Consider the following 27,726-nt stretch of genomic DNA (forward strand, 5'->3'; position numbering starts at 1 on the left):
TGCCCACCCCCCTCCACTACATCATCTGACACAACCAAGCAGCACCCCTCAATGGGATCAAGTTTACCCCCTCCTCTTCTATATCATTCAACCTGACCATGCAGCACTCTTTAACAGGGGTAAAATTGACCCCCTCTTTTACCCCAGCTGGTCCACACAACAGATCAGCACTCCTCAAATTGGGGTGAATTCCATCCCCTCTTCCTTCCTACATTGCAGCTTCTGACACAACCAAACAGCATTTATTAGTTGGGGGTAAAGTTTACCCCTTTTTTCCCCAGCAGGTCCAAATCAACCTATAATGTGAGAATTCCTAACCACCAATTAAGTTGTAAATAAATAAAGCGATATTTACCTTTTATTTACCTATGTTTGATATAACTTGTAAAATAAATAAAGCTATGTATTTAGTGTAAATTATGTGGACATATTTTATACGCAATTGTACTGTTACCAATAACATTATTATGCAAAGTATAATGGACAGTGCTATGTAAAAAGGGTGAAAATAAACCCTGATTATTTTGCTACAAGCTGGGTTTAATGTCTGAATACCTGGTTTTTATTGTATTGCAAACACTAGTTAATTTAAAACCAACCATGTATCTATATAATATGACAACAACATAAAAGTTTTTGAAACAAAAACAAAGCGTTTGAATGGGGATTACACCAAATAACATGTATTTAAACAACACCAGTCGTCAGGGTTACAACATCGGTTTGATTCTAAACAGGGTTCCATTACACAAAGGATAGTAATTGATCGTACGCTTGATTTTCACAATTGATTGTACAGTGTAGTCAATGGAATCAATCGTATAAAACTGTTCTACGATAATTGCTAAGTTTTGTGTTACGGCCCCTGGTGTTGTTCTGACAAACATCTCTAGTTTAGTCTTAGAATGCTGGTTTGGGGTTAAATGAACGCCACGTTTTGTAGTGCTTTTTGTTTTTTGCTAAGATGTTTATGGAGTAGTGTTGATTATAATAACAGTGATGATGATATCAATAATAAGCATAACAAGCTTAACTGAAGATAAGCTTTATTGATTCTAGTATTGATGAGAAGCTTTAATGGTGACAACATTGATAATAAGCTTTAATTTTGACAGTATTAAGCTTTAATTCATAGCAATTAGATATGGTTGTTATAAGTTACATCGTGCGTGAATACGTCTTTGACTGTGGGCGTTTGGTTTTTAACTGGCTTATGAGGGAAATGGGCTTAGTATGTTGAGCATTTCGCACAGACATGTGATCTTTCTTTTAGCGTGCATGCAAAAGCACTGTAATTTTCCGGGGACTTGAAAAAACTCGATTGCCACCCAATTATCCTCAGATTATTTTCATTAGTCAAAACTTCACATATTCCAGAATAATCTCATCTTCATCTCTGTCGTTCACTTATGACTGTTGTAATAATCACATCAACATTTGACTTCGTGTTCAATGTTATTTTCTGATCGTAAGCAAGCAATAATAGATCAATGTCGTAGAGTTAGGATTCGAATTTTATTTCTCATGTATAATTTTGATGTTTTGACTCTTTCATCAAATGCCTCTATCACAATTATTAAAATAACTTACATGGTAGTAGTAGACTTGCACGGGACACATCATATGATTTCAGTATTCAGTACTCAATGTTAACTTTGTACTACGCATGTTGAAGGATTTGTGGGATTTTATATGATTTTAAATAGATGTACTTCAAAAGCATGGATGTCTATATGAGTTTAAACAAGAAATGGGATATGAGAAGGCAAATCGCTAGAATGGGTAATGAAAAAGAGAAGTAACTAACTTCGTTTCGGAAGAATGTATTTATATACTTTTTAATACAGACAGGCGGTATCTCTTTCCCGTAGTACTTTAAACTTCACCATAATGTACATGTTGTCTAGTGCACAAATTGTATTGGTTTTCCATAGTTTTATGCAGGCGCGGATCCAGGGGGGGCACCCCCCCCCCTTTGAGAGGCAAAATTAATTTGTAATGCAAAAATGCCATTAAAACATAGATGTGCCCCCTCTTTTGAAATTGAGAAATTGAAGACCTTGTTGTTTTTTCTGCTTGTCAAATTTTTTTCGGTGCGAAAACCTTGTCAAAATTTTCCTCAAAAAAATTGCCCCCCCCCCCCCCTTTGGAAAATCCTGGATCCACCCCTGTTGTTGAATATGATGAATATGATTCAGATTAAGTTATTAAGATATATTTAATGGGATAGACAATGGTAGTTCTGGCAGGGTGAAGACTAGACTTCAAGTCAGGATCTCTTCAAAGGTTTACACAATGTTGATCAAAAGGGAGCAAACACGTATGTTGGGCAAAACAATGCCCAATGCTGTGTAAATTTTTTACGCAATGTTGATTTTAAAAAATACTCATGAAACGTGCTTTGTATTACCCACCAAAATGCATTTCCCCTTTTAACTCGATATTGAGCAACCTATAACTCAACCTCATACGTGCTGAACTCCATTTTTAAACTCCATTTTCATGATCATGTATATTTCGGTTTGGGTGCACAAATTTTATGTTATAATACGTTTTTATTATTATTCATATTTTATGCATTTATATATAAAACGATGCATTTGAAATAAGACAGGAATATGTCATGGCGTATTGACAAGGGTTATTCTATTGAAGGAGTGTTACAATGAATGGTTTTCTTTAACAAAATGTCATATCTTGCCAAATTCACGTTTCACACTGATTTAGCGATAAGGTTAAGAGGTTTTTAGTAATGTATTTTTGTGTATCATTTTGTTTAATGCAAGAATTGTATTGTCATGTTATAATCAGTCACGAAATTGCTTTTTCAAAGTTTCGTTTCACTCAAAGTTTTTTTTACCTGTATCGATGCCATATCATGTCTGGTTTTATATTATGCCTTTAGAAAGATGTAGAAATTATGAATCATCGCGATCATTAAATACGAAAAATACCGAAAACTGCGCACGAAACGTGATTATTGCTTTGCTTCAGTAAATCAAAATAGTACATATCGCATGAAATCTGTCTTTTCCCATTCGATATTTCTCTAATGGCATACAATGTTGTACCGAAATGAATATATTTATTACAATAGGGAATGTGTTGTATGATTCAAATATATGTTTATTTCCTGTTTGAACCATGTTGGTATTAAAATGTTATGGGTTTATTTATTTTTCACTATTTGCCTATAGGAGAGGCATTTGTAAATTTCACTGAAAATAAGATTAAACTGCACATGGTTGATAATTGATAATAAAAGGATGAAATGTACTGGAAATGAAGTGTATTTTGTGCATTTTGTGGATTTTTGGAAAATTTACAGAGTTGTGCGAGCATTTGTGTCGGGGAGGTTGGGTTCAAAACAATACCACTATCGTTCTCCAATGACTTCTCTAAACGGTTGTGTAAAATTTACTAAGCTGCAACAGTGGCTATTAAATTTCCACTTATAAAAGCAATTTCTACACAACTGTAAGAGTATATGCCAGGCAAGGGTTTTCGAAACGCTATGAATTGGAAATGAATTTGTTAGAATTATGCCTATTTAAATGTTACTTTAGATTCGTGACTAGCAATCATCTCTAAACGGCGGTCTAATTCTAAATATAGTATAGTTATAAAACTACAAACTAAAATATCACACAAAAAGGTAGGTCATGTTTTGATGTGTACCTAATTATTTGCACATTTAATCATTAGTTCACATCATTGCTTTGCAGTTTGAGACTTCACATGCGTCTGACAAAAATAAATACAATTCTGAATGTTTTTGTCACGTATTTTCCGCGATTCAATATGTTGGCAACATGCCTCCGTCGAGTAGCAACGATTCATAGCGACAACAGCATAATCTTTTCCTATAAATTTTATTGAAGAGCATCGTCTATGTTTATACATCTAACAAGAAAGAAGTAGGGTCGCCAGCGGCTTACTGGCTTGCCATATATCTTCGCATCTCAGTTGTTGACGCAGTTGTCTTTTGGCAACTGTTAGGGAGCATAGTTTGCAAATGCTCATCAGCAACGTTGCAGCAACAGCGTCTTCTCTGTGACCAGCCTGTCGCAAGAATAATTATTTCGCGTGTCAACATTTTTTGACATGACGGAATCACACATTGATGAAGCTCGTCTTTCTACAAAGTTTGTAAAAGAGTATACCGACATTTATCGTCATTGCTTTAATTGTACATGTTCATCTGCAACACAACGACAAAAAAATTGCCTTTTCATCAGCTTGTAGCAACCGTCATGGCGTTCAGCATCTTCTTAATCTATGACCTATTTTGTTCACATGGTGGTATCACTCACGCACTGACGATACCTCTATCTATGTACAACGTTTGATGACGAGGAGGCTTACATCGAGGCTTGTTCGTCACGACGGCAACAATCTCGTCTGTCTCAACAGCTTGTAGCAAGAAAACTCTTTCGTTTTTCAACATGATGGCAACACACACAATGATAACCATGCAAGTCTTTATGCAATGTTTGTTGACGAGAGACTTTCGTCATTCCTTGTACATGTTCGTCTGCAACATGACGGCAACAATCTCGTCTCTCTCAACAGCTTGTAGTAAGAAAACTATTTCGTTTTTCAACATGATCTTCAATGATAGCAACACACACAATGGTGAAACATGTGTTTCTGCAATGTTTGTTGACAAGAGACTTTTCGTCATTCTTTGTACATGTTCGTCTGCAACATGACGGCAACAAACTCGTCTCTCTCTCAACAGCTTGTAGCAAGAAAACTATTTCGTTTTTCAACATGATGTTCACATGATGGCAACACACACAATGATAAACGTGCCTTATGCAATGTTTGTTGACTGTAGACCTTTCGTCATTCTTTGTACATGTTCGTCTGCAACATGACGGCAACAAACTCGTCTCTGTTGATAGTGTTGTCACCACTGCTACTTGCCTCCTCGATCATCTCTCTGATCATGCTATCGCTGACCTTGACCCCGGTTTCCTTGGCAACCATCTTGAGATCATCCGTACTCAGGCATCCTTTCTTCCCTTCAAGTTCAAACAAAAAAGGTATAGAATACAAAAACAAATGAATAAAATGATAGAATAATCTTTAAGCAGTTATTACGTCATCACGAATATTTACTTAAATGAAACGAAATTATTCGCGCAACAGCAAAGTGTTTTATCAACATTAGTCGTCAGACAATCTGACAATTTCCTTGAGTTTGGTTGGCTGAGAAGCACAGATGTCTGACTGTTACTATGGTAACTGTCGGATAAAACATACGAAAAATCCTTTTTCCGACGCGTGTCATTGGTCCTGAATATTTATGTGAAATACGTTGTGCATTGATATATGGCTCAAAGTGACCATGACATTTTTTCGGCACTTCAAGAAAATGGCGCGAATAGTCTGTCTTGTTAATACAGAAACAGAAGCAGAATTATACCTGTATGATATTCCATAGTGTCAGCTGTGATTTTTCAAGAATTTTCAAGATTTATAATGTCGTTTTGCGGAAAGATTTAATACAACTAGCGTACAATAGCTGTCAGTCGAAAATCACTGATAAGTAGCTTCATGAAAGTTTGTTTTTTTAATTTTCTTACCGTAATCCATCATATCAAAGCCTTGGTGTATCTCATCGTAGATGTCTCTTGAGTCTCCCTGGCGATGTGCTACCAGCTCAACAAAGTCTGGGAAACTCACTTCCCTGATTCAAGAAATAAACACATAAAATATTAGTCCAGTAGGTTACCATGGTTACAAAATTAATAATTGTACTTTTTGAAGAAAATTATACTTATTTGGAAGGATGGATATTATTGATCCACGGGTTCTTCTATACACGATAATGAATGAATTGATCATGATGATGACGATGATGACAACGACGGCGAAGAAGTATATATTTTCCCCTCCTCATGGATTATATTATTTGTTCAACATAACCATAATCTATTCAATGACAAATCAAATTCATGGTAATAAAATAAATAAAACAAAAATTGGTAAAAAAAAATATAACGAACTGTCAGGTTCACATAATAATAAATATACGTATTTGGTAAAGGTAATTTATTTTGTTCATTTAAAAAAATTAAAAGTAGAGTTTAACCATTTAACCTTTTAACGAAGAGTGCAGAGGCGAAAAGGTAGACCCATTTCGCAGATATTCAAGCCAATTTTATATAAATTATGATTTATAGATACATGCAACACAATAATATTTTTTAATCATTTCATAGAAATCGATATCTAGCACCCCCCCAAAAAAAAAAAAAACCTCCAGGACCCCGTATTACAAAGAGTTCCAACTGATAAGGGAGGGTCTCATGAAAGGACTTGTCAGACGTTTATCCGACAAGTCCTGAGAGGAGTATTTCATCAACATTTTCATCCAACAAGTAGCCAGACAACTTCCCTTGATGTTGATTGGCTAAGAAGCAGTGTTACCATGGTAACTGTCGATAAAATGGGACCTTTCGGATAAAACGTCCGACAACTCCTTTCATGATACGCTTTCCAATTTTATCTGACAATTACCATAGTAACAGTGCTTCTCAGCTAATCAAAATCAAGGATATTTATCAGATCTGACAAGATTGTCTGACAAAAAACTTAAAATGCTCCTCGGATCAACCTCTTCTGTAATTGAAAACCATCAATGTCATATTTTTTCTACATGCAGTAAATTCTCACAATGTCCTTTGTAAAGAAAGAGAAGCACAATGAATTTTCATGAACAAAATTTTTGAGCAAATATGCATTTTTATGCTGACATTGTTGGCTTTCCATAGTTGCGGTTGATTGGATCAATCACAACTCTTTGTAAGGCCCTGAGCAATAGAACTCTTTAGTTCGAAAATTATTCAACTAATAACTTCCTCGCAACAAAGTCAGTCAACAAACTGAAATAAAATGCCAACATTAAAGTGACAGCTCACAATTTGTACTTACCCTATTCTTCTGCCAATGTCAGCTGAAAAAGGAAAAAGATAACATTTGAAGAGATAAGGTTCATTTTCTTTTATTGATAAATAGAATTTTGTTCTCCAATAAAATAGAGGTGATTTTGATTACGAGAAATTTGACAAGCCAAAAAAAAGTTTAATAATTAAATTTCTGTTATTAAGCATATACCTGCCAGATTTCCAGGCGTGCTGCCTATGGTGAATAATTCACACAGCGCCAACCAGCAAGGGCGGGCCATGGAGACCACCCCCCCCCCCAAAAAAAAAAAAAAAAATAATAATGATAATAATAGAATAAATAAACAAATAAATAAATGAATAAATAAATAAAATAAAATCTGGATCTGCGACAACTTGACAGTAATTTTATTATATTATAATTTTGATAATTTTTGACAGCTTACCTATAGCTTCATCTATTTGCTCATGAGAAAGTTTAAACCCAAGAACTCTCATTGCACTCCGAAGATCAAAAGCATCGATGTATCTAAAAATAGAAATTGAATAAAAGATAATGTTATATTTCAAAAGTCACATTAATGACAGCAATTAGAAAATTTTCCTGTGAAACTTTGAAAAGCCTAACTGGCTGTCCTCAAGGTCCTAGGCGCTGAGTTATTAGAGGTCATAGTTCAATCAAAATGAAACATTGCAATAAATTTATGTATATGTAAATTTGTTGAAATAAGCATTTCAAAAGTGTTACAGGACAGAACTTTATAGAATATGCTATACAGGTCTAGAATCTAAATTCATTTTCATTTAATCTGTTTCACATTTATGTGTAAAAATGTATCGCACCCTAATTCACCGTGATAATGATTAAATTATAAACATCAGTTGCGCATCACAATTTCTCTAACGAACTTAAATATGATTTGGTTGATGAAATTCAATTCAATTTTCATGTCAGATATAAGAAAAGAAGATTTATCTGTGATCAATTTGTAACTTACCCTTTTTTATTCTTATCAAATGTATCAAATACCATCCTCAAATCTCGGAGCTCCTGCGCCGTGAACTGCGCAGTGAGGGCGGGGTCTATTTCAGCCACGTGATCCCTCTGTTGCTCCAATGAGTGAAGGAGACTGCTGGCCACGCCCATTTGACCTTGGGAGGAGGAGAGCGATGACGACGGTGGAGCGGCCATATTGGATGAGGTTCGATTCTGTCAAGAATTAAAAACGATTATCATTTCAAGATCTCGAATAATTATTGGAAAATAAAACAAACAAAAGGATTAAAGGGGAATGAAACCTTTGGAATAAGTAGGCTTGTGTCGAAACAGAAAAATCAAAGAATAAGATCAAAGAAAGTTTGAGAGAAATCGGACAAATAATAAGAAAGTTATGAGCATTTGAATATTGCAATCACTAATGCTATGGAGATCCTACTATTGGCATTGCGACAAGGATGTGTGATGTCACATGTGAACAACTTTCCCTTGATGGACTATAAAATACCCTGAAAATGTCTCTTTCTGCTTTTCTTATGGTGATACAAACTCTTATCCATGGTGTATTCTTTAAAAATCTGTATTACATGCCCTCATGTAGAAAGAACACATTGTCTATATAGTGATAGATGTGATAAAAGAGGCAATTTAAGTGAAATATATACTAAGGTAATGGGGAGAGTTGTTCACAAGTGACATGACCATCTGTAATAGCTCCATGATTAAATGTTCAGTTGTAATTATGTTAAGTTGTAATTAAGAAAGGATCACCAATCGTTCTTAAGTCGCTCTTAATTTAAGGACAACTTTTTGAAACACCCGCCTGGAGAGGAAAAAGGGAAAGGAAAGGAAAAGGGTGAAATATAAAATCGTTTTCTAAGTATACATGTATTGCCAAAATTTATCACTAATAAAAATCAAAATCACATTTTCTTATTAAGAGGGCCAAAATTTTGCTCGCTTGCGAATAGGCCTATACCATGTTTGGCTCTTCATTTTTTTTCGCTCATTACGCTACTGACTGACATGTCAATGTAGTTTAATAAATAAATTCAGTCTCATTTACGTTACCGGTTACATCATTTCAGATACACTTCAAGTAGATTGTAAAATCAATTCAATTCAATTTATTAATAATTCATAAAATGCCAAGAAGATATATACAATAAAATGTCTATGGAATCACAACAAAAGCCTATGGCTTGCTAAACAGTGATCCCCTTATGTCATGGTAAATCAAGAACTTAAAAGAATAATCAAATCTATAATAGGCCAATACACATAGACTACAATCAACAAAGAAGTTATAGGAAGAGAAAACATATTAAAAAATTGGTGCATTTAACAAAAAAAACATATATGTTTGTGTATTTCATTATTCCTGTATCCAAATGTTGCTTTTCGTGATCTTCTAGTTATTTAAATCGTATGCCTATACAAAACTACACAGTTGTAATTTGTAACAATATCATGGTAAGATAAATATTTTACCTTTTCAGAAGAAATATACATTGAAATGATCTTCCTACCTGTATCTGAAGTCTCTCTGTGGGTTGTCTGGAAATAACTCCTTTTCTAAATATCTACGAATTACTCCTTGCTATAATGCTTCAACGTCCAAAGTTCACAAAAGCACTCGATACAACATATTAAACAGTGATATATTATATCGTCACAATAGCTACGTTGTTTTCCAAGAGACAGACTGGGAGCTAGTCCTGATTTGACAATATCTTTCACGAATACTGATCAAATTTGAGCACCATTTTGATTCGTATCATTATTGGCGGTAACAATGCAAAATTGATCATAATTATGTGCGTCGCGAACTCACCATGTGCGATGCATCCTAATAATTATCAAAAAACAATGGAAGAATTCCGCAGCTTGGAACATGGGATGTAATTAACCAATGTCGTGTAATTAACTAACGTCTTGTAATTTTGTTGTAACCAACAACACACGCGGAGATGTTCGCTACTGAAGATATAGGCCTACATGATAAAGTTTAGGGCTTGTATTGTCTGCCGGGGGCTGTTGTCTGAGCTCGAGTATTTGATTAAAAGATAATGATTTACTCAAGGGAAAGAGGTGAACATTACCATTTTGTGCACCGATCTAGTTTTGCAGTCATGCATGGTATTCTCTCGTTACCTTTTCTTTCTTCTTCTTTTTTTTTACATATCTTTCTGATATTTTTTTCTCTGACTCCTTCCCACCTTCCGCTGTCTTTTCATAATTATTTTAGTTTGTTATGAATACAAGTAACTAATTCTTGTGATAATTTGTTCCATTTCAACATTCTGTAATCAGAAGCGAATGTGGCATTTCATAAATGGGGGCACAAAAGATGGATCAAATTGCTTTGGAGATGTTTTCGGTCAAGAAAACAAGAGATGAGTTTTAAAAAGGGTTTATTTTCACAATTCAGTTTGTTTGATTTATGAAACGTATACAAGTTACTGATTCTTGTGATATTTCATTTATCTTATTTCAACCTTCTCTGTAATCAGAGACGTATCTGATATTTCATGTATTGGTAGGGGGCAGGAGGTGAATCGAATTTGTTCGGGAGATTTCTTCTTGTAAAAAAAATAGGTAAGCTTCAAAAAAGGATTCTCATTCCCAAAAAGGACCTTAATTGTCTCAAAGAAAAAACAGTTATCATTTCGTAAGCGGAAAGAAAAAAAACGAATCTTACAAAAGAAATAAAAGAAAGAGAGAGGATAGAAGAACCCACTCAGGAAATGACTGATCATTTCCCCTCATTAAAACATGGATCAGGCTAAATCATGTCTTAAAATTGAACAGTTCTTACGTAACAAAGGAATAACAGTATACAACTTGTATCAAAATGAGGGGCTCATTCCCCTGTACCCCTCAGAATCAACGCATGTATGTCATAAAATAAATATCCCTAAATGAACATAGTCGGTGTGTTGCCGGTTGTGTAGATTGAAATAAGGGGCAGGGGGGGGGCGGGGGTGAGTACTGAAGTATAGTGCTAAGAGCATCGACAAAGGAAGACACTTCAATATTTGATCGCCTTGGAAAATATTTGCTCTAGGTTCTTTTGTCAACGTAATAGTTCCCCCGTCTCCACTAACACAAATAGAAACAGAGCAATGTTTTTAGAGGACCATTTTGGTGATGCGTTATTGGTGCCTCGATTAATGATTATCATGGTTATGGTGAATATTTCATTTCTTAATAAAATAAAATTATGTCAAGCAATGATTGTCTGTCATGAGATATCTACAGTGCGTCTCAAAGAAAACTATACACTTTTGAAATGGCCCCTAAACCAAAAATATGTCACTTTGGGGGAAAATACTATATATATGGAAAGCCAATAAATTCAACTTTTAGATGACACCAACAAGTTGAGAGTGGGGGCAGGGAAAAGGAGCTGAAAATGCTAAATTAATGTTGATACGTTACAATATCTCTTAATTTTTTTCCAGGTATCTTCAGAAAATGCAAGGGGGGGGTATTTCATTTCTTCCTATACTTTTCACATTGTGTTCCCTTTCATTGTATGTTGTTTTGTAATAAAGAAATGATTAACAGAAGTAATAAGATCGGGGGACCGTTTCATGAAGCTGTCAGCACTGACAATTGTCTTTTCAGACAGTTACCATGGTGACAGTCAGAGGTTAGTGCCTCTAAGCCAATCAAAACCAAGGATTTCACTAAAATTGTCAGCTCTGACAATTTAGTCAGCGCTGGCAACATTCATAAAACACCCCCCCCCCCCCCCCCGTCCATCCCAACAGGAGAGTTGAACTGAATAATTAAGTATGTGACGTCATATACTTCCTTATCCACATAGAGGTCAGGTTATAATTGGTGAAAATAAGAAACACTAAACAATACTGATGAAATTTCTACAGTTATGCTATTTACATTTTTCTACTTTTTATCAATATCAACCTGTTGGCGATTGACTTAGCCTTTACAAAATACATTATCAAACAGCCAAATACAACAATAACATTTATTTCTTGATTTATTGGTACTTTTAATATCAATCAATTTCATCGATTTTTAGAAGACATCAACCATCAAGGCAAAGGTGTAATATTATATACATATTTATAATTCAAATAATTATCTGTCATGATACAAAATAAAACCACTGGAAATGAGATCAATGTACATATACAATATAACCCTAGAATGGAATTAGAATATTGAACTGAAATGTAATAAAAAATTATGACAAGGGAGTTGGATACAGTAACTTAAAGATAAATGAAAGTAGTTGCAGTAAACAATGAATTCGCGAGAAAGTCTTTAAAACCAGGCTTAATTGTTACTATATCATCAAGGATATTGATCTGGTACAGTTACATAAACCGAACTTTGCCAATCTTGAAATCTACGCTGAAAATGTTCGCATTGAAGATCACCAACACAGATAAGCGCACGTGGGACAATGTATTATTATTGCTTTGAATGTCGGCCCGACGCTTGACCCGAATCCCGTGCTTATTTGCTAATTTCTCGGCAATTACACAATTTCTTCCAGAATTCTTTGGCACTATGTGTTTATTTATACAGACAGACACTTTGGTGGCCATTTCATTGGATTCTGTATGAACTCATTTTGAAATTGTTGCCACAACTGGCATTTATCTTTAACATTGCGATAGTTGAATAAAATTCAACACCATCATTCATTGTTTACCACGGTGCTAATAAGTTAATGAACCCCAACAGAAAATGAGCTTATTTAAAGTGTTCAAGTTCTGCCATGTTCTAGATATATAATTGTGAAGACAGGTGGTAAAATATTACATTCCATACAGTTCGTTTCTCTGGGCTTGCCTGACATTGCAGTGTTGTCTACATTCAACACTCAGCATGAAGGAGTGCAATTTGTGGGAGGGTTCACTAACTTTTGAGCATAACTTTATATTTGGTATGTTTTGGTTGAGAACAAATATTTCACAAGAAACAGACAATTTTAGGATTAGGAATATCTGATTTTCTACAGTATACAAACATGATGACATATGACATAGCACACTATGCTTACATGCACATTGTATTAATACAGGAAGCACCAACATATTCTGTACATCCATGATTTTTTTTTTGAGCAAGTACTGAAAAGGCAGTGCATTTCCACCACCATAGTGAAAATTATCCAGTTCTTAAAATGATTAATTAATGCAAAATATCAAGTATGTTAAGGCCACCGCATACCTTACGACCTGACTGGTCTACGACTGGCTTGCGACTGAGCTGAGTGAGGGGAGATGTTACGTCACAGCTCTTGTCAGTTTGAGAGTCGCAGACCGGTCATAGACAAGTCGCAAGGAAAATCGTAAGGATTTGACATGTTGAATCCTAATGACTGGATCGCAAGCTCAATCCAACTTCCAGCCAATCAGACAGCAGAGTTGAACGACGCGTACATGCACATGATATGCAACGCGCATACACAGTAGCAAGTGCCATGTTCTCAGTTGCTATGGCAAAAAGCAAAGAACGTATGCGTGAGTCGCAGACCGCATGGTAATCGGATTGCAAGGTGTACGGTGTCGAGGCTTACGACTACCTCGCAATTCATCTCCACTCACCCAGTCGTAGACCAGTCAGGTCGTCAAGGTGTGCGGTGGCCTTTAATTGTAATATCATGATTAGATCACAATAGAATAAGAGAATCACTCCAAACCTTCTAGGTTATCTATTGTTCATTTTTAAATGTGTTTTAAGATCGATCTCAACTTATTTCCTATTTACAAACATTCATGCTATTCTTTTTAGCTTCATTGATACTTCGGTTGTTGTTAATACACTCTGTACTCTCACAATACATGTATATGTATTCTTGTTTACATACTTTGTCATTGTAATATATTTTAGGTACATGTATATAACAATATCACTATTTCCATAAATATTTAAATTCACTTCCATTCAAGTTCATAGATGCAAATGAAATCAGATGTTTTTAATTTTTTTCATAAACAAGGAAAGAGAGGGAATCGATCACACCTCATAAATCAAATTCAAGTTGATTTTCAACCAAACTGAACAAATTAAATAGGATTTACTAATCTTTAATATCTATTAAGTACTCTACAACAGATTAACTTAAAAGCTTCAAAAAGTCAGAATATTTATATAATATTGACTAGCTTTGAGGGGAACATCAAACATGTTGCCTGCAGCAGAATCATATGGGCCTGAGTCTTTAGACGAGGGTAATATGGTTCTTTTAAGGGCAACATAATTGATGTTTCCCGAAAGAAGAGCCAGTCAAATGAGTCAATATTATCATAACCTAAATGTAAGGTTGCATAATATGTAATTCAAGCTATTATTTTGAACAATTTATATGCCTGTTTGCTCATCACTCCTGATTCCAGGTTATTCACAAATTTATCGCAGTAACCCTTGCTAAGTTTTGAGCAAGAGAAGTAATATGGCCAATATTGCCCTCTGTTTTTGTACAGGATTCCTATGGGCAAAGCCTGGGGTGGGCAATATGACAAATATTTACCTCGAGCAAAATATGATATTCATTTACTGCTAAAATGTCTTGTATAGGTAATAACTGTTTTTATGACAACAAATGAAATATAAATTATACAGGAATGATTACATTATTAGATAAAAGAAATCATCTAATAATGATGGGCATTACACAGGGCAATCGTTTTAAATAAAATATAGTCCGAGGCAAACTATTAATCTACATTCTGTTAGCATTAGGCTATTGCACAATTCATCATTTAAAAACAGCTCATGTCCGACAATTAAAAAAGTATGAACAACCTAAAAAAAAAGACAAAGTCTTATATACAGATATGTACACATTTCATGGATGGCACATTCTAAATCTAACATAAGTAAGTTGCATTGCTTGGCATCGCGTTGTAGTGACTTTAAGTATTCATCACCCAAAGAAGGGTGCGAGAATATCAAAGCCACTCGGAATAAAAACATTCATATCACATATATATAACAACACATAACATTCACATTACTCTTATAACTATCTAAGTTAAACTCCTTCCCTCCCCGGTCCCCCCCAAAAAAAACAATAACAATAATGAATATAACTATACAATGAGAGGATAAATAAATCCAATATTAAATATAAAAAAATGAATTTTAGAGAATAATTGAGTAAGCATTAAAAGTGAAACTATGAATTGTGCTCCAAGAGCAGAATTTCAAGATACTAAAACTGACAAATATCAAAAATCAATTTTTCATCTCAACGAATAACAAAAGTGAATAAAAAGTACCATTATGTTTGAAGGAAATAAAAATGCATTTGAAATGCTTTAAAAAATCAAATTTTATATATCAAATAAATACCCAAACAAAGTTGAGCACTGGGAAAGATAAAATACGAAGGAAAATATCTGCATATTTTGCTATGCGGTTTCTAAAATGAGGAAATCATAGATAAAACCAACCTACGACGATTTGCATACATATAGAGTACCCATTGGTATACTCTTTGAGCAATAAAGACGAATTATATCCACTTAAACATAAAAAATAAGATATTTTTGATGACTTTTTATGACAAAATTGCTCAGAGGTTTTCGCTTTCAAGTGAAAGCAGAGAAGCTACAGTTTTGAGTCCTATCTGAGGATTTATTTATTTTGTTAAAAAAAAAAAGGAAGCCCATTCAATAATGAGTTGGTCTCCCATGGGACGCTGTTACAATGTATATAGCATAACGTAACAATTACAACAATTCATTTACATAACAGCATCATAATAAGAGAGGCATAGATAAATAGATAATAAATCTGAAGTATCAGATCATGGACGAGTTGTAAGGTTACCAGAGATCTTTATGATAAGTTACCTACATCACATAAAAATCACCACTCTCACAGCATTCAGCACTCATACCTTGTGGGTGTTTCAGTATTAAGTATGACTTAGAGTAGCACTTAAATACCGTGTTGTGTACGGTATGAAAGGCTTGACCGCATCGGTCAGATCGAGGACGCGCACTAATGCGTATCTATCAATAAGATTGCGCGTTGCATATCATGTACGCGTCGGTATTTAAGTGCGACTTAAGTCATACTTAAATCTTTGTGAAACACCCCCCAGCAAATCCAAGTAAAAATACATCTACTCTACGACACCCAACTGCTATAACGTCCCACCGGATCTCTTCTTCAGGTCCGTGACGATGGGTGCGTACACTCGACTCGGCGCGTCCATACCCCAGATGAAGTCAAGGTGATCGTAGTCCTCATAATGGTGGTTCCCCTGAATGACCTTGGTCAGTTTTGGTATGAGCCACTGGACGTCCTTCGGGTCGGCCAGGTAGTCCTTGTCGCCCCAGAAGATGGACACCGGAGTGGTCATGCCTTCTGGATTGTACAGGGGTGGGGTGCTCTGAGGGTAACAATATACAAATGAAAATACCTTTTAAAAAAAATAGATGGATTCACACATTCAATGTGTATGCCTCCGTTACTGCCAGACCAAAATACAGCCTCTCCAACTCTCATTCAGGTCTTATTTTCTCTATCTTGTACAAGTTTGATTGATCTTGTCTTTGATCTGTTTGTATTCTTTGTCTTTTGAATGCCAAATAAAATAATAATAATAATGATAACATGACACACACATACATGTACTTCTGAGATTTTCAAATGACCTTTGACCCCATAATCAAATCTGGGCCCCATTGAAGAAAAGTTGCCATTATGGTAACTTTGCCATGCAATGGTTGGTAACTTGCCTGGAATACTTGATTTTGATTGGTCATTGATCAGCATTACCATGGTAGTTACCATTGGACGGCTAAGTTACCATAATAGTAACTTTTATGCAATGGGGTCCAGATCATTCATACATAGGCATTCATGAAGTTCCAAAATGATATGTCAAACAGTCAAACAGATCATTTAGTTTTTACAAAAATGAACTTTACGACCTCTGACCTTTGACTTTGATACCGCCAATACTATTCACTTGATTGCCACTCATCTGTGCAGTGGGAGGAGACATAAATATCAAGTTTTAAGTTTATTGATATTTATGTCTCCTCCCACCAGTTTAAGGATCAGTCCATGGGGACATTTACAGAAGGCTGTCTTTGAGGAGGATCTCACAGGTCAATTTACAAAGTTTACTGAGCAGAATTTTCTAGTAAAGATCTGATAAACAACTTAACCAATATGAAACAATTAGATTATTTTAACCCTATACTAAAAAGGGGATCAATCTTACATCAGGCCTATGCACAAAATTTTACATTGCAGTGCAAATGCTCTACATTGTAACACACAATTGGGTAGTACACCAAATTCTGGAGATGTCAGGCAAAAAAAAAATCACTATTCTATTTTCTGTGACTACTTTTCCCAACCTACTGCTTAAATTTTCAGTATTGGATAAACTTTAACACTGTAATGAAAGGGGATTTTCCAGGGCTTTTTTTTATTTTACCAGGAATATTTTGAGCATTTCGGGGCAAAATCACCAAGCCCCCGACTAATTTTTCCCTGCTTTATGTGGGACTTCCCCGTTCATATGAATTACTCTCTCTCAAATTATCATGGTTAGAGCAGTTTGTGAAGTTAATTCATTTTATTGAAGTGCTCAATTATAAAGGTTTATCTTCCCAGTCTCTTACCTGGTTATATCTTGCCATGTTTCCTGCTACTCCGTAGTCGTACATCTGGAATGTGCCTGACTCAACCATCTGCAAGAATAATGAAGTCATGAAAAGAAAAGAACCTTAAAATTATTTTCAAATCAACTTCCTTGTATAACTTAAGTTAAAAAATTGATATCCTCAAACCACAACACGAAGTTTAGCATCTAAATGTGAGAAAGTTATGATTTAATTTTTTTTTTACTGTATCAATGGATCTGCCCAAGAGTAATATGTTAATTTGTTGATCCTCGACGTTCAAGATCTTCTGATTCCAAATCATGGGGATTTGGTCATTTTTACCTATGCTGGATCTTTACTGTTGGATCCATTGTTGCCACATCACAACTGTAATATTTTCAAATGTTTCTTTTCACCCTAAACTGACCGGGGGGGATCGCAGAAAATGTTGAGGGGGGTTGATTCCTCAACATTTTCCGCGATCATTCCGCCACGCAAAATTTTTTGACCGCGCCACTCACAGAGTTTATACTTTTAAGTCTTGCAGTGATGATATCGGTGCACCCTCTGCTACTGGGAAAACTTAACCTTCAGTTAAGATTTGGTATTGATGCCACCGCCGCCGTCGGAAAAGTGGCGCCTATAGTCTCACACTGCGTTGCAGGTGAGACAAAAAAGAAAATCAGGCAAATAGATTTGTCATGCTCTATTTATACATGTATATCTAAATTTTTTTTCTAATAATTATTTTTTTTAAAGAGCTTGATTAATTAGATCAAATTGGCAATGTTTGTTACGTACCTGTGCATAGTGGACAACGTCCATGACAGATGTCCCTGCAGGATCATGGGTAACGTATACAGGGAGACGAGTCTGGAGAAAAATAAAGAGATAAAAGTGGCAAAATCAGAATTATAGCAAGAACTGTATGTGATATAACTAATCCTTAAATCATTCTTTTTTTTAAAACTTTTTATTCAAAGTCATACATGTGACGTGTAAATAGCTGACAATCACAGTTCCATTGATTTGTATTCTAGTCATAAAAAAATATGTGGCATGAATAGGACTGTCAAATTTGTTCCACCATTATATTATTCAAGCTTTCAACTTCTGCAAAAAACATGTGGTATTTTGAGGTCAATTTTAAATGTGCATAATCTGATTTATTGATTGATTTTTGCGCATTGATTCAGCTCTGGTTTATATCATAACTCTTCATCTATCACACTAAAAACTCTTGCCTTCTATTCAGTTTCCACTAATATTTACGATCCTAAAATAAGGTGATATGACCATGGTTGGGCTCAATTACAAAGATGCACAAAGATTGTGCATTTTGTCTTCTTTGGCTCCCCCCACAGTAATGCACATATCTTTGTATTACTTTTGATCAACTCAGTTCACTTTCCTTTTTCAATTATGTTTGTTTCCTATTCTGTACATATTTGTAATTTTTTTAAATATTATTGTGGAAATAAATGATTTGATTAATTACAAAGTAATTGATCAATTATTTAGTTACATTTTTTAAAGTAATTATACTATGTAATTGAATTTATGGGAAAGTAATTGTAATTGAACAATTGTAATTGACTTAAATTATTGTCAATTACTTTTGTACATTCAATTCATCCAGGATTTTCCATAAGTGGGGGGCACATTTTTCTGAGGAAAATTTGACCAAAAAAATAAGATTTTTAACCCCAAATTAATGATATTTTAGAAAGAGGAGACACTTTTGCTATAAAGAAGTGCACAAAATAGGTGGTGCTACATACAAAATAAACTGATCCGATTTATGACTTATAGAAAGTAATTGCATTATAGTTGTAATTGACAAAAGTAATTGGTAATTGTAACTGAAAAATTGTAATTTAATTGAAAAGTAACTGTAATTGAACATTTCTTCAATTACGTAATTGTAATTGAAGTAAGTAATAAGCCAGTTCCTAGTTCCTTTCTGCGCATGATCAAAAGATTCTACGCATGATCAAAAGATTCTACGCATGATCAAAAGATTCTACGCATGATCAAAAGATTCTACGCATGATCAAAAGATTCTACGCATGATCAAAAGATTCTACGCATGATCAAAAGATTCTACGCATGATCAGAAGATTCTACGCATGATCAGAAGATTCTACGCATGATCAAAAGATTCTACGCATGATCAAAAGATTCTACGCATGATCAAAAGATTCTACGCATGATCAAAAGATTCTGCGCATGATCAAAAGATTCTGCGCATGATCAAAAGATTCTACGCATGATCAAAAGATTCTACGCATGATCAAAAGATTCTGCGCATGATCAAAAGATTCTACGCATGATCAAAAGATTCTGCGCATGATCAAAAGATTCTGCGCATGATCAAAAGATTCTACGCATGATCAAAAGATTCTACGCATGATCAAAAGATTCTGCGCATGATCAAAAGATTCTACGCATGATCAAAAGATTCTACGCATGATCAAAAGATTCTACGCATAATCAAAAGATTCTACGCATGATCAAAAGATTCTACGCATGATCAAAAGATTCTACGCATGATCAAAAGATTCTACGCATGATCAAAAGATTCTACGCATGATCAAAAGATTCTACGCATGATCAAAAGATTCTACGCATGATCAAAAGATTCTACGCATGATCAAAAGATTCTACGCATGATCAAAAGATTCTACGCATGATCAAAAGATTCTACGCATGATCAAAAGATTCTACGCATGATCAAAAGATTCTGCGCATGATCAAAAGATTCTACGCATGATCAAAAGATTCTACGCATGATCAAAAGATTCTACGCATGATCAGAAGAAGGTCATTTGTACTAAAGTGACATGGTGCTTTAAAATCTAATGAGATAAGCACCAACTTTGATGTCTTGATTATTCATATATTCTTTTGAATTGTCGTTTTAATTACATCCACAAATAACAACAATGCTTCCACGAACGACTGGTATTTCACAGTTTGTCAAGTACATAGTGTTCATCGGTGTGCTATTCTAGTCACCTGCTCTATTCAATTTCTTCATCCTGCTATGTAAGGCAAGCTTACGTAATATCTTGCTTTGAAATCTGCCTATCATGATGAAAGAAATGAAAGGTCATTTGACCAAAATTGCCCATGAAGTAACTACGAACTGGTCTATTGAGCCCAACCTTGGCTGAGACTTACCATGTTAAGATTCTTTTCGTCAAAACCACAGATGACAAAGAGAACGTTTGAACACAGCGTCTTATCTACAGTACACATGTCTTTGGCTAACCACTTCACAAACTCGTTGCTCGGCATAAACTCGCCCTCCCCTAAGATTTCAAAGAGGAACTGGAAAGGATGAAGAAGACAAATTACAATGATAAAATTAATTTTTCCTTTTACATCTACTTCTTCAGAAAAATGGCAGAAAGAAACTGCTGAAAACTGCTTATCTAATAAAAGAGAGCCCATGGAGTAAATTATAGAGTCAAAAGGGCCTAAGCTTTCGATCCTAGCAGAATCTTCATCAGAGGCAAAATGACCTCAGAAAAATCATTGATTAGCAGGGACTCATTCGAAGAGAAACTGGAAAGGGAGAAAATATACAATAGTATCCAAAATATCATTTTTATTACATATACGATACTAAACATTTTACAATCGCATTCTCCTGCACACAATATGCTCATATTCATTGCATCAATACCTATCATTTGGTGCTAAGTTTTCAAGTGATGAATAGTCACTAAAATCCTTAAATCGGCAATGCAATGGAGCAGTCCAAATTCCCTATATGAACATGCAATTTGGCAATCTTCTAAACATTCTTTTTTCAATTAACCTTATTAAGATACATGGAAATTTATAAGAAAAATATATTGGTGTTAACAATTTGAGGGAATAGCCATTCAAATACATACAAGTATTCAAAGAATTCTGTTACAAATTGGCTGGGAGCTTCTACAAATTCTTTTTGAAAACTCATATTAATTTCACATGAATATTTTTAAGTGAAAAATAGCTGGTGCTGCTAAACTTGAAAGAAAATCTGTTCAAATACAGATAAAAAAAATCAGCCATGAATGAGATGGAAAACTTCTTAACAATATTCATACCAGAAACACGAACGTTCGTGAAAGAAAAAAAATAATGGTGCTGCCAATTTGAATGAAAAGCTGTTCACATACAGATTCAAATGAATAGGTTTACTTACCTTAATTTCAGGGAGGAAGTATGTAAGGTAGCGAAGAGGGCTTGTCATGTTACCCACTCTCGTTACCGGAGCTAATGCATACATCATCTTGACCTATAGTATGGGAGAAACAAAAAAATCAACAAAAAAATCAGAATATATCCTTAACAAAAGGACTGAAAATTTGTGGAATAGCTATACATATTGTGGGGGCCAGTGCCTTTGAATGTTTCTGATAGATAAATGGCACAAATTTTGTTAATCTGATATCACCAGATATACATTAATAAATTTCACTTTACATGATTAACTCTTTAGGGTAAAATAATCAGTCAAAACTGATGGAAGTGGGTGAAAAACTATTTTTTTTTAAATCAAATTCACAAAATTGAACAGAAGGCTTAAAAAAAAAACATGGAAATTGATCACAAGCAGATGGATTAGTGGAGCGTCGTGCCCAGTGGATTAGTCTCCGGACTTTGAAACAGAGAGTCGTGGGTTCAAATCCCAGCCATGACATAGTTTCCTTCAGCAAGGAATTTATCCAGTGTGCTGCACTCGACCCAGGTGAGGTAAATGGGTAGAGGCAGGAAGTAATTCCTCAAAAAGCTGTGTGCACTTGAATAGGTAGCCTAGCTTAGCCGGGGTAATAATAATGCAGGGCCCCCTGGGAGAACAATTTTCGGAACTGAAGTGGCTACCCTGATTACATATTATCTTCAGCAACCTCAGTACTGTGAACTCTAACCATAAATCTTCAACAAAGGAAAATGAAAAGCTCATCTAGAGTCCTTCATTGTTCTGACACAAAAGCAGGAAAGGGAAAAAAGGAATTGGAGCAACAATTTCCTTCCTTTGTGCGGGAGAGCAGGTACTTGATTTGGTTTACACATTGAGCACTTGTCTCATATAAATATACAGTAAAAGCAGATTTGGAAAAAAGTGGAAATTGTTGTTTATCTTTGCTTATTTTTCAAAAAAACAAATACATACATACACACAACACTGGTAAGAAATGAGACAGTCAATGTCACTCAATCAGCTTTTCTTTTGTATTTCAATGAATTGTAGAATATTGCAATTTTTTTCAGACTTGACATGACAATTAGGAAACTCTTCATCACAGTAATGAAGCTTCCACATGTGCAAGATGGGGTTCGAATTTAATTTCACAGCATATAATTGAAATTCATTAGAGTATCATATTTCATTTATTGAAATGGTAAGTGGGTGGTGTACATGTAATCATTACCCTCATTCGCATACCGACCAGGATATGCATATAAGTTTTTCTTTTCCAAATAAGTGATCACTTCCAATTTCCCCCATCAAGCGGGATGCACTGCATGAGCTGAGAGATAGTTGATAGCTACCAGGCACATACGCAGGGGGTGGGGGATGTTGCAGGGGTTCAACTCCCCCCTCAGATTTTTTGTTGCTTGTCAATTTTTTTTTTTACGAAAAGACCTTTTTTTTTTTCCTAGCCAAATTTTCTTTTTTTCTTTTGGCTTGTCAAATTTTCACGCATCTCAACCCCCCCCCCCCCGCCCTTTTAAAAAATCCTGCGTATGCTGCTACAGCAAGCTTGCCTTGATGATAAGAGATTGCCAATCACCGCCCCCATCACAAATTATTTTCTGACTAATCTCAGCGACCTTTTTTTTTTAAACTAACCTTGGATGCAAGCTCAATGTTTCTGGAAAACTCTGCAAATGCGATTGTCGTTCCTTGAGAGTGGCCGATATAGAAGAGATCTCGTTGATTTGTTTCCTTCAAAGCAAGGTTTATCATGGCTGGTAGATCGTACTTGGCCATTTCATCCCAACTAGGAAAATAAAAAGATAAACGGTTTGGCATGATACAATAAAAGCTACAGTCATTGGTCACAGAGTGAGGGGGGACACTTGAAATTGAACAAAGAAGGAATTCATAAAATAAAGGACAATTGTACACATCAAATCATAACTTTTCTGATGAAAATAGTTTTCTAATTAAATAATTCTCCTTTTTGTCCGTAAAGTTACATTGGCTTAATATTTCATGAGGAGTTTTTTCCTTGAAAGAAAATGACTTGAACATCATTCAATGAAAACAAATTGAAGTGTAAAGAACGAATTCTTTAGAATAACTTCAATTTTGCCAATAAGTCATAATCAACTCTCTTTGAAACACCACTCCACCCGATAAAATCCATGAAAGCTAGAACAACAAACCTCCATTTCCAGAATTCCACATCTTCTGGCTTGTACTTGATGCTTTTCCTCGAATAGACATTCCCCCGAACGTTGCCGAGCCACACGTCAAAACCAGCATCAGCAAGAATGTATGCCAGGCTCTCATTCGCAAGGTTCGTCAACCAGTTGGTGGCAGATGCTAGAAGGCCGTGCTGCAAGAAGACAACGGGTCGTGGGGTGTACTCTGATTCGTTGCGACCATAGGGAATGCGTTGGACACCGAGGATAAAACCATCTTCAGTCTGGACAGAGTATTCCTTACAAGGGTAGCCTTTGCTTGTAATTAATTCACTCTATGGAAAAAATTAGAGTGATGATTAAGTGACTTTTATTTTTGGCTGAAGATGTTGATACTGATGTTGCAAATTGTGAGATAGTATTTGAGCAAAATTAACTCAGCTGAATTGAGACAGATAAAATCATGAGTCTCAATGTCTACCTTAATCGTCATCATCACCATCAATCGTCATATTCAATATCATCTTCATCAATATCAACATCATCCTCATCATAATTGTCATCATCATCACCATCACAATCATCATCTTCAATATCATCTTCATCAATATCAACATCATCATTATCATCAATCATCATCATCTTCAATATCATCATTTTCATCAATATCATCATCATCATCTATTGCCAATTGCCATCATCATTTATATTTTGCACAAATGGTTTTGTTAGATCTACCAAACATGCTGAACTCTGTTAAAGATTGTGCAACAAAAATACTGATAATCAATGTACAATTCAAATACAAAGGAGACATAAGAAAATCATCAACATTAGGTCTACATGTATGTGATGTAAGAGACTTTGCTAATTTGATGGCAAAAATGAAAAAAAAATCTGAACAAAATTTGATGAAAATTATCTCAGAACTCCATGAGTTGAAAGTTAGAACAAAAACCAAAATTCGAAATAGACAACCAGCTGAAAAGTGTCACTGTAGTATAGACCCATTCATTTTCCCTTTTTTTAATAAGTGTAGTTTATGATCCATGACATGACCAATATACCACTGATGATCAATTTATGGTGAGTTCCCCCATGTCTGCGCAGTCTCCATAGTCTGCGCACCTGCGTATCTGCGCGATTCTAGTAAAAGAAGATATGCAACGAGCACGAACTTTACACATGCAATGCATAGACAGGTATTCATAAAAAAATCTTACTCAGGGCATTTCATGTGACGGCCTCAAAATGCAGCCTTTGTCATTAAAATCCCTGAATCGTGTTTAAAGGTCAAGTCCACCTCAGAAAAATGTTGATTTGAATCAAAAAAGAAAAATCAAACAAGCACAATACCGAAAAATTTCATCCAAATCGGATGTAAAATAAGAAAGTTATGACATTTCAAAATTTCGCTCATTTTTAAAATAACAGTTAAATGAACGAGCCAGTTACATGTACATCCAAATGAGAGAGTCGATGATGTCACTATTTCTTTTGCTTTTTATTGTTTGAATTATACAATATTTCAATTTTTACGAATTTGATGATTAGGACCTCCTTGCCTGAAGCACATAATGTTAAATTTGAAATAATGGAATTCCGGTAAAAGTAGTAAAATGGTATTTATTGGTAAAAACAACATATCGCAGCCCAAAGGCTGAATTACATGAAGTTTACAATTGTAATGTTAGAAATTTGATTACACATCATTTTCACAATTCAATTACATAATAATATGAAATAACTACATCTTAAGACTAAATACAACTTTTAACAGACTAAGGGTTGAAAGAATGGCATAAAGAAAGAGAGCAAGAGAGAAAGAAACATAGAAATGAAGGAGAGGATGAAATATGGGATAAGAGAAAGGAAAACAGGGAGAGAGAAAGAGAGGGAGAGATGTTTAGAAAAGGATAAATCATGGGGTGGAGAAGTGGGAATGAAAAGGCAGAAAGGTAAGGGAAATGAAAGAATGAAGCGAAAAAGAAATTGAAGCATACATGTGTGCATGTAGGAAAACGAAATATACCAAAAATGTAATAAAATTTTGCATTTCATATAATATGTAAAACGTTTGCGATATAACTCAAATTCTCCGTGTTCAGGGAGGAATGAAACTTCATTTCACATGAAAATGACGAGAAAATCAAAATATTTCATATTTCATATAATATAATACAAAAGAAATAGTGAGTGATGTCATCAGTTCCCTCATTTGCATACCGACCAAGATGTGCATATGATTGTTTTGTGAAATGAAGCGAAACTTTAAAATGTCAACTTTCTTATTTTACATCTGATTTTGATGAAATTTTCAGTGTTATGCTTGTTGAATTTTTCTCTTTTTATTCAAATCAAGTTTTTGTTGGGCTGGACTTATCCTTTAAAGTGAATGAGTGCGCAAACATGGGATACCATTTTTTTTTTCAATCTGAAAATGACTGCCAGAGGTTTTTTCAAGAAAATCTTATGTTTTCTTTCATTTTTTAATGAGAAATGTGGTACACTTACTCTTAATATTATAAGGAACACTATTAACTAAAAGATTTTGTGAAATAAGAAGAAATTCATGTTAAATCTTAACTCAAATTGTTAGATGCGCAGACTTGGGGCCCACCATCATACATGTACATTCTACACTACAGACTGCAATGAAAAGGACAAAATGTGTCATTCATCTTTTTTAGTCTTGCAGGAAAGCACCGCAACTGGATTGCCTGTATGGACTCAACAATCAACAGACAATTTACACAAGGATGGTAAAGGTGCTATAGTCTGCACAGTGCTCGTTGCATTGTTTTTTTTGTAACTGAATTGAATCGTAAGTAAAGAGAATGGGTGTGCAGATCTGCACACCCATTCTCTTAAAACGGTGTCCATGGGACACCGTTTTTTGTTCAATCTTAAAAAAATGACTGGCCATGGCCAAGGACTTTTTTTTCCAAGAATGTCATACATTTTTCTCATATTTTTATATTTTTTGCATACTACTCAAGTCAAGAATATGATAGGGGCATTATCAACTGAAAATTTATGTGAAATAACAAGAAATTCATGTTTAATCCCACGTTACATCGCAAGGTGATCGATGCACGGGGACCCTTACATAAAGCTGGGCAGGTTCACGGCCAAGCTCAAAGTTACGTAAGAAAATGCGGCACTCTGATTGGACGACACCGGGGTTCGCCCATGACACACCTACCACGTACACACAAGCCTTTCTTCCGACAATCACCTACACCACTTCGATCCATTTCCAACTGAAAATATGCTATTCAAACAAAACTATGAAATTTCTTACCGCATTCCTGTTGACGTCGGGATCTTCCCCTAAATTTCTGTAGTTTCTGGCGTCCAATCTGTAGCAAGTGATCGCTCCAATTAGTGATATAATGGAGAGAACATGCAGAGCTTTGGGCACAATGACCGCCATGTTTTCAACTGATCAATGCATTGCAATCTCATATCACGTGCGTGTGTACTGGTACCGTATTGTTATTGTCATGTTATTGTGTAAAGTGCAGTGCATGCAGTCACGAGACGCTTTAGTTTACGTCACCATACGAGATCCATGTTTTGCTTGCTACACAAAGTCTACGATTAACTTGTGATGATTTATATGTGGCAGTCGGCACTGGCATACAAGGTGGGGGGGGGGGGCATGGATCCTCCCCAAAAATATATATAAATACATATATATATATATATATATATACATGTTTTTAAGGGAGAAAAGGAGAGAAAAGAAAATGGGTGAATCATTGTATTTTCTGAATCTTTATGTAAAAAAATCTGACAATTTTTTTAATTAAAATAGATGGAGATAAGA

The 27,726-nt window shown here is 35.1% G+C and overlaps 2 protein-coding genes across 3 annotated transcripts; both read right to left on the minus strand.

The window, feature by feature from the left end:
• Positions 1-3,670: 3,670 nt before the first annotated feature.
• On the minus strand, positions 3,671-8,122 carry LOC121405997 (caltractin-like). 2 transcript variants are annotated; one of them, XM_041596995.1, is made up of 6 exons: positions 7,913-8,122; positions 7,361-7,443; positions 6,943-6,964; positions 5,592-5,695; positions 4,891-5,027; positions 3,671-4,722 (listed from the first exon to the last, which is right to left on the minus strand). In XM_041596995.1, the coding sequence occupies exons 1-6, from the start codon at positions 8,104-8,106 to the stop codon at positions 4,681-4,683; spliced, it is 582 nt and encodes a 193-aa protein (XP_041452929.1). In that variant the 5' UTR covers positions 8,107-8,122; the 3' UTR covers positions 3,671-4,680. The 2 variants fall into 2 exon arrangements, with proteins under 2 accessions (XP_041452929.1, XP_041452928.1); XM_041596994.1 differs by lacking the exon at positions 3,671-4,722 and having other exon boundaries at positions 4,733-5,027.
• Positions 8,123-15,928: 7,806 nt separating this feature from the next.
• LOC121406381 (gastric triacylglycerol lipase-like) lies at positions 15,929-27,359 on the minus strand. The gene is made up of 8 exons (XM_041597423.1): positions 27,199-27,359; positions 23,916-24,229; positions 23,377-23,527; positions 21,724-21,816; positions 20,709-20,858; positions 18,327-18,398; positions 17,544-17,612; positions 15,929-16,297 (listed from the first exon to the last, which is right to left on the minus strand). Exons 1-8 carry the CDS (start codon positions 27,328-27,330, stop codon positions 16,049-16,051), a joined length of 1,230 nt encoding a protein of 409 aa, XP_041453357.1. The 5' UTR covers positions 27,331-27,359; the 3' UTR covers positions 15,929-16,048.
• Positions 27,360-27,726: the final 367 nt, after the last annotated feature.

This window comes from Lytechinus variegatus, chromosome 19 (genome assembly GCF_018143015.1).
Source record: "Lytechinus variegatus isolate NC3 chromosome 19, Lvar_3.0, whole genome shotgun sequence".
Lineage (NCBI taxonomy): Eukaryota > Metazoa > Echinodermata > Echinoidea > Temnopleuroida > Toxopneustidae > Lytechinus > Lytechinus variegatus.